Source organism: Tyto alba, unplaced genomic scaffold (assembly GCF_018691265.1).
Source record: "Tyto alba isolate M040663 unplaced genomic scaffold, T.alba_DEE_v4.0 Super-Scaffold_16, whole genome shotgun sequence".
In the NCBI taxonomy this organism is placed as follows: Eukaryota; Metazoa; Chordata; class Aves; order Strigiformes; family Tytonidae; genus Tyto; species Tyto alba.
In genome coordinates, this window is record NW_024881278.1 from 7,375,315 (window position 1) to 7,387,813 (window position 12,499).

The following is a 12,499-nucleotide window of genomic DNA, read 5'->3' on the forward strand; positions in this document are numbered from 1 at the left end:
CATTTTTTTCTCCTGGCAAACTACGTGTGCACTGCTGCTGTAAAGCTGTATAGTGTACAACACAAACCAGACAAAATAACATATGTAATACCATCCTGTAAACTTCTGTATTTTGTTTTTAAAAGATCACTAACATTCTTGGATTTAACAATATTCCCTAAATTTCATATAATACAAGCTTTGATACATTTTTGTTTATAAGGACCATTCTGTCTGGAGACCATTGTACATACTAGACTAGAACACTGCCAACTCAAGACTTCATTTAATATTCATGGCTTGTATTTATTAAACAGTATCTCTTCAGAAATTTAGAGATGTGTACTAGATTAAGATTTTTACTAGTTTATTTTCTGTCTGTTTGATTGCTCCCTTCTGTAAAAGATTCTTTGAGGTAGTCCTCACCCCAGTTTCTATACAGTATTCTGTAAGAAACTTCTACTGTAAACCACTGATCTTTCTTCAAACTTAAGTTCATTTCTTAGGAGTAACATGGAGTATGAAATACTTGATTAGTCAACTCTATTTTGTAAGTATTTCACAATTATTGAAAAATGAAAAGAATTGGTGTTGTGGAATTTATTTTGCATTTAATGCCATATGCTTCCTTCAGGTCGCAATTGTAATAACCTAGAAGTAGCGGCAAAACTGTTGGAGAAGCAGCACTCCTAAATAGTTCTTTTGAAGAACTATGAAGAAAATACTTTCTTTCCACTCCATCCCTTGTATTTCCTTTAATGTAAAACTCACTAATACTATATTCGAGTGTGTGCCTCACAGTGATGCTGAGCAAGAATGGACGCATATCTTTAGCTTCTTGGAATATAGTATTATGTAGATGGAGGCCCAGATTATGAGTGAAAGGGTTGTGGGGTTTTTTTATTTAAAAGCTATCATGTCATGTTTAAAGCGCTGTAAGAGGTAAGTTAGGAGAGTGCAATTGTATTCAAAATCTATTTGGCTTGAGTAAAAAAGGACAACTGGTTTTTTAGTATTTTAAATAGAGTTATTGTTAACTGAATGTGATAATGTTCCAGATTTGAGTAAGGTTATACTGTTTAACAGCTTTTGTATATTTTTCTTATGGAAATACATAATACCATGTACCCCAAAAGCAGGTGCAGTTAACAATCAAAGCAGGCCGCAGAGTCACAGCAGCGGAGAATTTAGTCTGCTGCACGAACATGAGGCTTGGTCTAGCAGCAGCAGCAGTCCTATTCAGTATTTGAAAGGTCATACAAGGTCTAGTCCTGTGCTCCAGCAAAGAACGCCTGAAACACTGGATAGTCGTGGAAAACAGATCAAAACCAGTTCTCCTGGAAGTGAAGTTGTTACTCTGCAGCAGTTTTTAGAAGAAAGCAACAAGAGTACCTCAGGCGAGGTTAGTTGAAAAAAGTATTTTAACTATGTATTATCCCGTATATGGAGGCAGAATTAACGTAACACTTCTAGTGAGTAGAATTGTTTTAAAACTTTGTGGAGATACTGGTTACGCCTGCATCAAGTAGTGTGGCCTGTATCCTGATAAGCTGTACCTGTTGTATTACACACAAAATCATTTGGAATTTCCCAGCTTGACCCCTTCCAGGCTAATGCATTAGGTAAGAAAGTCTATCTCTACTGCACAAAATTGTCCAGTGTACTGCTGCATGGTATGCTCACTGGTGTTGAGATGGAAGGCCATAAATTCAAGGTAGATTTACTTTTCTTCTCCAGTTCAGCGCTTGTCTTCAGTAAGAGCTGTCTTACATCAACAGGAAGGAAGACCCTTTACTTCATTCCCTGAGGAGAGACTCTTGTCTGCTTCAATTTCATCTTTTTAACTCTACTGGGCAAAAAAAAAAATTACCTTGGAGCTCATTGAAAATCCAAGAGGAATAAGACAGAGTATTTTGGTAAAGCAGTGACAGTTTATTAGAAGCCCAAAATCACGTTGTCTCTGCTAGTGTTCTGATTTCTTGAGCAGATCTGTCCAAACTCCAGAAGTGCTCTAGGATAAAGCAAGGCAGTTATTGCGACTAGGGCCTATGAAGAATAAGGATCAGACTCCATCTATTTTTAATGACACAACTGAAATTGAAACATATATTCACAGATGAATTGATTGGGGTAGTCTGTGACTTGAGTCTGGACTGTGTTTCTGGATTTCTTGTTATTTAAAATGACCTCTCACCTATGGTCTCTCTGACAAGGATTTTTGGGTTTTAACCATTAGACAGTGCTCCTCTGGCAATAGAAATAAAAGAAGACACCTGAGTCATCAAGTCTAGTCCAGTGCTGTTCATGAATCACAGAATCCCTTTCATAGCATCACAGAATCATTCAGGTTGGAAGGGTATTCAGGAGGTCTCTTTCCAGTCTTCTGCTAGAGCATTTCCTTAATGCTTTTAGCTTAATTCTTTCCAATTTGTCTCTTTCACCATTTTGAAAAAGACTGCAGTCTTTCTCCACTGAGTCTGTGAATAGCATTCACCTAAACTTCCTTTTCTAGCTCTGAAGTCTTTTCTGAAAAAAAGAAAGAATTGGGAGCTGTCTGGTATAAATTTAGGCACCAAGGTTACCTAAAGGTTGTGTGCTTTGTATTACCTTCTGAGATTTCAGTCTTTATTATTTGAGCATATAGCGAATTTAAGCTTTTAGCTCCAGATGATCAGTATACGTTAAAATGGTAGCCTGTATGAAAGTGCTTAAGAAGTATTAATGAGTGATGGCAGAGGGCGAGTGAGAAGGTGAACTTGAAGTTTTGATTATCTGATTTGTTGAGTTAATCAGTTTTACAGGAACTAATTCCAGATAGTTGTGATCTGTCTGACATCTAGTTTTCAAAGTATTTTCTTACAAGCAGTAAACAGAAAACTCATCAGTATGTACCATAAACGTTTAATACCACTTTTAGTTCTATTAAAAAAAAACAACACAACTTTTTAGAATTTTTTGTTTTACATCCATAAAGATTGCTTAAGAAATGTCAAAATTATGATGTGCAAATGTATAAGATGTTTTATTTTTTTGACAGATGAAATCTGCAAGTGAAGAGAATCTTTTAGATGAAGTCATGAAAAGCTTATCCGAGTCTGTGGAGCTGACAGGAAAAGAAAAGTTAAGAAAACAGCCATCTGCCGGTTGTGGTATTGTGAGATCGTTAAGTGTGAAAAATACAATTGATTTCTCAGATGGACGATCCATTAGACCAGAACAGCTTGTAAGGCCCAGCCTTCGTAAAACTGAAGACACCTACTTTACTAGCTCTCCAATAAAATTTACATCAGGCACTCCAGGGAAGGCCAAATCAGTTAAAGAAAAGATACAGGCAACTGTATCACAGCGACAATCAAGAGATTGCAATCCTTATGCTACTTTACCTCGTGCAAGCAGCGTGATTTCTACAGCAGAAGGAACTACTCGAAGGACAAGCATTCATGATTTTTTGTCTAAGGACAGTAGGCAACCTGTATCAGTTGATCCAGCACCACCCACCGCTGACAGAAGTGTTCCATCAACCTCTAGTGAGTACTCAGCACACCAGTTATCCTCTAATTCTTTTCACTGTGTGGCTTACAGGGTAGATTGTGTTCCACAAAGCGATGCAGCTAATAGAGTTAAACCACGTAATTTAGGATGTAACTCTGATGTGCCTAAGGCTTCAAGGCTGGAAAGGTCAAATTTGCGTGAGAGAACTTTGCTAAGCACGAGTGTGTTTAATGATAAAGTCAGTATATCTGGTAATGACAGCACGGGATCATTTACAGTGGCTCAGCCGTTTTTATCCCTTAACACTGAATTAGTTAGTAATATAAGTGGATTGCCTCAAAGGTCTACATCCAAAACAACGGATCAGGCAAATGTGTCAGCATTTAGATCAGTACCGAAAAGTCAAGAACAGCCTTCTGCTAATCAGAAATCTGATCATAGTGACCTACGGTCAGCTCTAACTAGAGAATTTGTTCCTACCACCTGTGTAAACACTAATGAGGCTGAATCCCCACTGCTGGTTTCTGAAGATAATAAAACTGTGTGGTATGAGTATGGTTGTGTATAAGGAAGTTGTATTCTTAAATATATATATAAAGTCTAACATATAGGTGGTGTTCTCAGTGTCCACTGGGTTTAGAGAAATTTTCACTACAATGAAAAAGTAATTTCATGTTAGATCTGTGGGTGGTTGTTTTCCAAGAACAATGGCATAGGGCTCAGTTGTTTACTCTAGCATGTTTGAATGTAAAATTGTAACCTCACCAAAGTTTGCATGAAACTTTAATTGCACTGTATATATTTTGCATGCCTTTAAAAGTCTTTATAATACAAGCTATATTTTTATTTGTCATGCATTACAAATATTTTGGTTTTTTTCCTGTACATTACTGAATGCATGTTAAACCAATCGCATGCTGCATTGCCAAAAATGGCACAGTGAACAACATCATTTTCAGTACAAAGATGGTACTTTTCAGTTGTGCTTGTGCTTTCAAATGTATCAGTTATACACTGATTATGTATTTGGAGTAAAAATACTTTTTTCCTCCCTTCTTTCAAAAATGAGATACTAGTGAAAAGAAGCATTTAGAGAGATTTCAGTGTCTTGCCCTTTTCATTTATGCCATGTCCTGGCATAAATGCACTTTGCATAAGGAACAAGTTTAGCCCAATAATTCAGTGCCTCTAGCTTGCACAAGAAATATGAATTACTGTTCACAGTTATTAAAATATTTGGACATTAATAAATACAAAGACCATTCATAATCCCAAGTGTAAATGGTAATTCTTGTGAAGTGGTAATAAATAGTCACATGATGCGCAGCACTTGTAATGAAAAAATGACCCTTTCCACCTTTTCCCTTTTGTATGCTTTGTCTTTCCACGTCTGGTGTACAAATGTGGTGAATTGTACGGTTTTATTAGGAGTCAGATAACAGAGTCATATGAGACTCCTTGTGATGTGTGGTAATAAAAACCTGTATTGATTATGGTGGAAATTCATTTTTTCTTCTCAATAGAAATAACACTAATAGGATAGAAAACAAGGTGTGTAACAAAAATTACATAAGAACTGTTAAACTAACAGTTAAATAAAAGAAAAAGTAACAGGAAGTTTGCTTGCAAAATTACAGGAGTATAGGTACGTGTAAGCCAATAACTCATTAAATTCCAGATGATCAGCTATAGGGAATGTTGAAAAGTAATTACTTAATCTGTCACTGACTCTGCAATTTCTTGAAACTTCTTAATTGTAAATATAAACAGAGTTTAAAATTGCATCATCGTTAAACTACATTTACATGAAGCTTTAGACATAAGCATTTTCTTGCAAGAGGAAATAGTTACTGCCACTTATTGCAGTCCAAAATTACGTACACTATAAAAAAAAAAAAAAAAAAAAAAGAAAATACATCTAGAGGAAAAATATTTAAAATAAATATCAAAAATAATATAATATTCTGATTTTTACTATTTACTTTGCCAGCAGTTTGGTGGCAGTCATGGTACTGCTGTGTGGGTTGAACTTTAATTCTGTAGTGTTTAACTAGAAAGGAATAGTGCTGCAAATACACAGCTCCTCAAGGAAAAGCAACAGACGCCCCATAAATTAGTCTATAAGGTCTCTATTTCATACAGGAGAATTGGTAATAAAATGCAGAGATGGCCCTTTCCAGAGCTCCAGCTACATTTCAAGGTGGGGAAAAGGAGCAAGAGGAGAAGATGGGATGTTTCAAAGACATTCTGTGGAGGGCAAAATTACAGTTCCAAAATGTAAAGCAGCCATCCTTTACCATATCTGCAGGCATCCGTTATTATTGGGATGATAAATTTCTCTCTTCTCTTCCATGTTGTTCACAGCATGCTGTTAGTTACTGCTGTATTCCCTCTAGAATTGTCTCCCCATGAAAGAAAAATCCAAATCTGAAATACCTTAATTTCATACACACTCTCACACAGTGAGATCAGTGTTCTGATCTTGGGTTATGTCATTCAACTTCATTTCTATTAATCTATAGATGTGTTTGAATTAGCTTTGAGTTGAATAGTGCTGTTATCTGAAGTGACAAGTGCATAATAAATTTTGCAAGTTATTTAAGGAATTACAGAGAAAATCTTCTTAGCTCTGACAGTACTTACAAACTTACACTGTGCCACCAATATCTGTATTTTTCTTAACTGACTGCAAGCCTGTGTCTTCCAGTGAGACTGCTTGTTATGAGCAGAATAAGGTTTGTAGCTAGAGGTAGTATCTTCAGGTTTAGATCAACTGGTATTGTTGAAGAAATCGGATGAGCTTTCAGGCATGCTTATACCTCGTTTGCCAGCCTTGTCTTGCTTAGGTCCTTAGACTGTCACAGCTACAAAAAATACCATTATTGTCTCCCGATACGTTTATTACCAACTCTCCAGCATGACCAGTGAACCCTGATTGTAATCACGAGCAAGGCCAAGGCCTAGAGAGAAATTTTAAAGGTTACCCCTGCAGGGTGACGATAAAGCTTGCTAGCAAGTCGACAAAGAACATTTTTTTAGCCACTGCCCATGGGGCACTTCAGTTTGCATTGTTTCATTTCTTTTCACAGCACTAAGCTCACTAAGACTTCACATACAAACCCAGTCTGATAGTGAGTATTTATGCCCGATATTTAATGCCTTTTTATCCTGTGTTTTACCTTACCCCATTGGGGTCGGGGGACGACAGCATTAAAACAACTTCTCTCTTAAACACAAAGGGCCTCAGAATAACTGAGTGTCTTTGAACACTAGTGTCTCAGATCCTCTATGGGAGTTCTAGGCTGACCTTGTCCAGCTCAAGCTGCTATTTTGCATTGTTTTATAAATTTGTAATTAATTGCATTTTAGTTCTGAGGATAACCTTCTGTGCTTCAGTTTTTGCTCCACTGAGTTCAGCTGGAACAGCGAAAGCATGCTGCTAGAGACTTTTTCATGTCTGTGAAAAATGAATTGTCAACATTTCTTTACTACATATGAAAGAAAACAAGTGTTTTCATGTACAGAAGGAATATATTTTTTTTCCACTTTTTGGTCTTTAGGGTTTAACAATACCTACATCATGGATGCCTCTTTCAGTCCATGCTGAACTAGTGGAAGGGTCTGTGAAATTCCTTTGAGACCCAGTCACTGTTGCTCCTTGGCAGTTCACATGGCTGACTGTAAAACACACAGTGCACCTGCTTGTTCCTGGGTCCCTGCTGCCTTTAAAAATGATAAGTTAGGGATTTGCATGGTAATTATAAACACTAAATACGTGGCTGCTGGCCAAAAAAAGGTTTTGTTGTTCAGGCTCAATAATTTGCTTGCAGTTAAAGGTTTGCTTGATGCTTTGCTTTAAGTGAACAGTACATTAAGATACTGCATTTTGCACGTTCAAGCTGTTGCATGCAAAGATAATTTTCTGTTTTACAGAACTGAATGTGAACATTTCTGTCAATGTGTAGCTGGTAAAAAGACAAAGATGAGTTAAGTTCTCTGCTAGGATCTGTCAACCTTGATTACATCTGATTTATTTTTCCCCTTTTCATACAGGCAGAAATTTAGGGTTAATATATCTAAAAGTTAAGTATATCTGGTTGTTCCTTTGAAAATAATAACTGATTATTCTAAATTCTAAGATGAGTTTTAGTGAGTGTAGTTGAGGAGGCATTTCCAGTGAGTTTCTTCTATCCCTATCCTCTTGTCTTTTCCTCTTAAAAAAAAAAAAAAAAAAAAAAAAAGTTTATGTATCCTTTTGCTCTACTAATAAGTAGAATGTATTTTAATGCATGAGGGTTTTTTTCATGTCCTGATCAACACAATGAATAACATGAAATGCTTTTCTCTGCAGATGTGGAAGCTATCCCAGAAAGCAGAAATTCAAAAAGCAGGTCTAGGGAGCAACAAAGCTCCTAATTCTATTACCCACTACATGAGATGTGGGCCAAGTGGTGAGTTTCCTGCCCAAAATGTAAATGAGATTAATTTCATTTACAACAAACTAACAGCATTACATATAAGAACAACTGCACATTGCATTAACCGGATGTAAATACTGCTTGCTTCACTGGCTTCTGTCTTGCTTATTAGTTAAGCCAGAACAGGTTGTTTTACAGCAGTTATTTTGCCTGTGTAGGCAGGGAACTTCATTCCATTTAGCCTTTTGCCTGTAAAAATTCCATTGGCTTTTATTTTTCTAATCTCCTGAAAGTTCAGAGAGATCACATTAAGAAGTAATATTGAAGTCGGTTCTTAGAAAGGGACAGATAAATCTAAAATAACAGTTTAATATAAAGTATTCTATACTAGAAGGAAACTGCCTTTTTATAAAGCTTGTCTTTGGCATTCTGTCCTTCTCTAGACTTCATTAAAACATCTTTGATGCATGCTATTAGTGCTGTTAGTTCTGTTAGTGACTTAACTCTGTTTTTTATACTTCTACACTTTAAGCTTTTCTTACGTTCTTTTCTCTTTCTACCTTTCAACTGAACACAGAGAGAAAAGTGTCCTTCAGTATCTCAGTATGAAGCCTTTATATCTGAAGTAACAAGACAGCGACTGTAGGAATCTAATAAAAATTAAGGGAATTTTTTACATTCTTCGTGACTAGAGCAGGCAAGAAATAAAAACCTACCTACCTTTCTTCCTTCCTTGAATCAAGGAGCTCTACTGGAGTCTACTGCCGAAAATTTGTAGATGGTCTTAGGAATTATTGCACATTGCACTGTTAAGATCTACTGAATAAAGGACAGTTCTCATCTCCCTAAGGACCAAGAATTTTAAGGTCTCAAGAATTACTCCAGGGAAAACAAAATACTTCTTTCATCTTCTGTTTATGAAATTAGCCACTGATTTGCTTAAGCTTCTGCTAATAGTTAGCCAAAAACCCCCATAACTAGCAGTTTGTATTTACTTCTGTAAATCTAAAATAAATGCTGTAGTATTTTGTTGAAATTGACTGTATATACAGATACAAAAACCTCACAGCTTACTGGCACTTCACTGCCTTATTTGATTAGAATAATCTGCATGAAATTGCTCTTAAAAAGGTTTATGCTGATTTTTGTTGCATACTGCAAGAGAAAAATTTGTTTACATACATGAAAAAGTTCGATAACTAACAAAAGTGGGAGTCATGGGATAATCGTATTATATAGAAATTGTTTGTCATTTGTGTTTTTCACATTCCCAAGTTATTCTGCATATATATGTTCATATGTTTCTGACAGGAAATTGTCAGGTATGATTTTTCTATAACTTTTATTTTAATGTAAGGCTGTTTTCAACAAATGGCATTTCCAGGATAAGACTGTCTTACAGTGTTTGTGTATTGACTAATTTTTTTTTGTTTGTCTTTTGACATGAGTTGGTCGTGGCTTAGGAGGTTTCTTGATGGCAAAAAGAAATGTAAATAATATCATATGCATTTTACAATCAGTTCCCCTTAAGGTTATCTTTTACTAGTAAGATACATTTTGTTCATTATTGGTTTATATTAAAGTCAACAAATGTTACTGGTACGTTCAGTAGTTGCATACATTTGTTGTTGTGAAAGCATTTGCAGAGAGCTCATAGGAAGTGTACATGAACTTACAAGCAGATCCAAAATGAATTATCATAATTGTATTTTATTACAAACCAGTAAGGACATTCATATCCCTGTTCTAAAGGGCTAACCGTGTAACCTCCTGGTGTCCCCCAGGTAACTTTCACTCCCAGCCATCTCCATTTGGGTACCTGTGAGGAGTCATGCTGCTGCTCAGACCGTGTGGGAGAGCCACTACAGCTTCCTCACCTTCAGAACAGCTCGTTTTCTGAGGCTTTTACAGGTTTTATCATTTCCAAAGTCTGCAGTTGTCAGGGACAGTTGGAACAAACAGAATCACTTTTCACTGGAGAGATACTGCAGTTCAACAGATTCAAAAGCATGCTGACAAGTCATTTTTTTATTTTACTGAAATTTTGTCAAAAAGGGGGGGAAAAAAAAGGAGGAAAATTCAATAAGCTTTAGAAGGGCAAATTTTCTTGGTGTGGTTTTTTTTTTGTTTGTTTTTTTTTCTTTTTCCCGAAAGTGACTTCCTTCTGCAATACTTTTTAGGATAAAATGTGCTAAAAGATCTAGATCTAAATAGAATATTTTGTTTTTACAATATAAATACTTGGTTCAGCCTGGGATTGTTTTCACAGAGTTTAAACATTTTTGGTTGTGTTTCTTAAGAGAAAATATGACCTATTTTGCAGCTTGCCACCGTATAGAATTTCCAGTCTTCCCCTGAAGACGTTTCTGGTATTTCATTAAAATCTGGTATTTTCATAAAATTTAAAATTAATTAAAATTGATTACCAACTCACACTAGCATCCATTTCTGGTCCCTTATTCTCAGTGTCAAGATTTGCACAGATTTCAGTGGCAGCATGGTGAGTTTTGCAGAATATCAACATAAACTAGCCATCTCAGGAGTGATCTGAAGCCCAGAGCACTCCTGAAATCCAGCTCCACCGTGGTTTTGTAGGCAGCCTGAGCTCAGTTGCATTTGGAATAATTTCCTGCGCTGTAACTGATACCGTGTTGGTTTTGAGAAGGAATCGGGGCATTCCGGGCCGCGCAGTGACAGCTACGAGATGTCACCAGAGGGGCGGGTGGGATGGATGGCAGCGGCCAGAAGAGGAGCCGTGTGCCAGAGCCTGTGTACAGGTAATTTGTGTGTTCTGCGGAGCACTCAGAGCTCGGGGCACGGCCAAGTTTCTCCCCCAGGACCGGGTGAGACAGCCGCAGCCCTGGCGTGCTCTAAGCAGTAAGAATCTGGTGCCACTCCTGTGCTGCAATATCGGCAGAGCTGTAGAGATTGAGGGAAGAGTTCCATTTACAGAATTCCAAGGCAGAGGCACAAAATCTGGAATGCTGGCAGCTCTTACTAAAGGCACAGCTGTTATGAAAGAGGATATGAAATACCATAACATTAGGAAAATATCTCCTGATTCTAAATTGCAATATTTTCAAGCTCATTTCAGGATCTGATTGTGACTGGACTCTATCTGACAACAGAGGATTTTTGGTGCATTTCAAGCTATTGAACCCAAGCCATTTATTTAGTAGCGTTACTATTTTTAGAAGAACATACGTGTCTTGAATTAACAGATTTAAATTGTAGTGCCAAATGCTGTTTGTATTCACAGAATCCGAGCAGTTGTGTGTGTGTCTTCAGGTAGATCCTCCGAGACCCTGGGCCTTAGGCAAGAGTGGCGTATTGCCGTGGCTGCGTGGCGAGGAGCGCTGCTGGGCACGTGTAACCTGCCCTCGCCGCACATGGCCGTGTCGCCTCTGTCACGGGGGCGTCCCCTGGCGATTCATTTCTTAGCTCAGCTCTTTTCCGTGTTTGTTAAGCTGGCCAGGATTACCTGTCACAACTTCTGTGCAGGCTTTTTGCATGTTATTGCACCCTCCTAAAGCATCTGTGCAATCACAGCCAGGGTTTGCATTTAAGACATCAGAACCTACTTCTCCCAGCACGTTCTTTCGCAAAGAAGTTTCAGAACAGAAGAGCAGGCAGGAGGTTCTCCGTGCTCTGATGACTTTTAAATTATTTTCTTTTTCCTTTCTTATTCTTTCCAGTCTGTGCCCTTAAAATAAAATAAAACCAGAAAATGAATTTGGGAGCCACTTCATATTTTCTCAAACACGAACTCCCAGGGGAAGAACGCAGCCACTGTTGCACAGCATACAAGGAGAGTACACAGCTTTTTACCGCAGGAGGTGCCAAATCTGTCACTGCTAGTTCAAGATCACAAAAGAGGTTGTAGTACTACACTATGTATAATTTTAATTTACTTTTCTGATAGTCTGCTAAAGGTTTCATAACATTCCCAACACATATTCTTTCTAAGTTTTTTCAAAGACGTGAGGCAGCCTCAACAAAGGAGCTCATGTATGATTTTTAGATTTAGATGATAATGTATATGTAAATAATGCTTTGATATTAATAAAACTGCCTTAAAGGAATGTACCTAGGTGTGAAACAAAACTTAAAAAACTCTTATTTAAAACTGTAATTTCCTTTACATACTGATTTTTTTTAATGTTTGCCATTGTATACATTTGTTAATGATGTTATTAAAATGCCAAACCAAATAATTTTTATTCTTATTTTGTGTGTACATTTATACACACTTTTTTTCTGGAAACTGATGTTACTAGAAGGATATTGGTGTTAAGTAATGGCGTTGTGGTCAGTTGGTGATGTGTTCAGTATTTCTTCCAGAAGGAAACCGATAAAAACTGTAGCAGAATTTTTCTGGATAATGTGTAGTTTGTTTCGTGTTGTTTATTTGTGTAGACCTGTGTAGCTTTTAATTATATGCTATTTTGATATTAAAAAAAAAAAAAGACTAATTTCATAAGTAAATACAAAAAGAAATCATTATAGATTTGCCAAATGTAGTAGTATTTGAAGCTTTGATTTTGCTTGGTTGTTATTTTTGCTGAGACAAGTCTCAGCATCTCTTCTGAGGACAAAGGTGGCTAAATTTT

At 36.9% G+C, this 12,499-nt stretch overlaps 1 protein-coding gene across 14 annotated transcripts in view; it reads left to right on the plus strand.

Annotated features, from left to right (window-relative positions):
* The window catches only part of CCDC88A (coiled-coil domain containing 88A), an 80,943-nt gene extending 68,685 nt beyond the window's left edge, over window positions 1-12,258 (plus strand). For 6 of the 14 annotated variants that reach the window (XM_042789396.1, XM_042789398.1, XM_042789399.1 and 3 more), the window contains 4 exons: window positions 1,116-1,381; window positions 3,017-3,506; window positions 7,823-7,922; window positions 8,467-12,258. In XM_042789396.1, coding sequence (XP_042645330.1) covers window positions 1,116-1,381; window positions 3,017-3,506; window positions 7,823-7,887 — 821 coding nt within the window. In that variant the 3' untranslated portion in view covers window positions 7,888-7,922; window positions 8,467-12,258. Of the gene's footprint in view, window positions 1-1,115; window positions 1,382-3,016; window positions 4,963-7,822; window positions 7,923-8,466 lie in introns of those variants that run through there. The other 8 variants (XM_042789391.1, XM_042789394.1, XM_042789393.1 and 5 more) reach the window with 2 other exon arrangements.
* The last annotated feature ends 241 nt before the right edge of the window (window positions 12,259-12,499 follow it).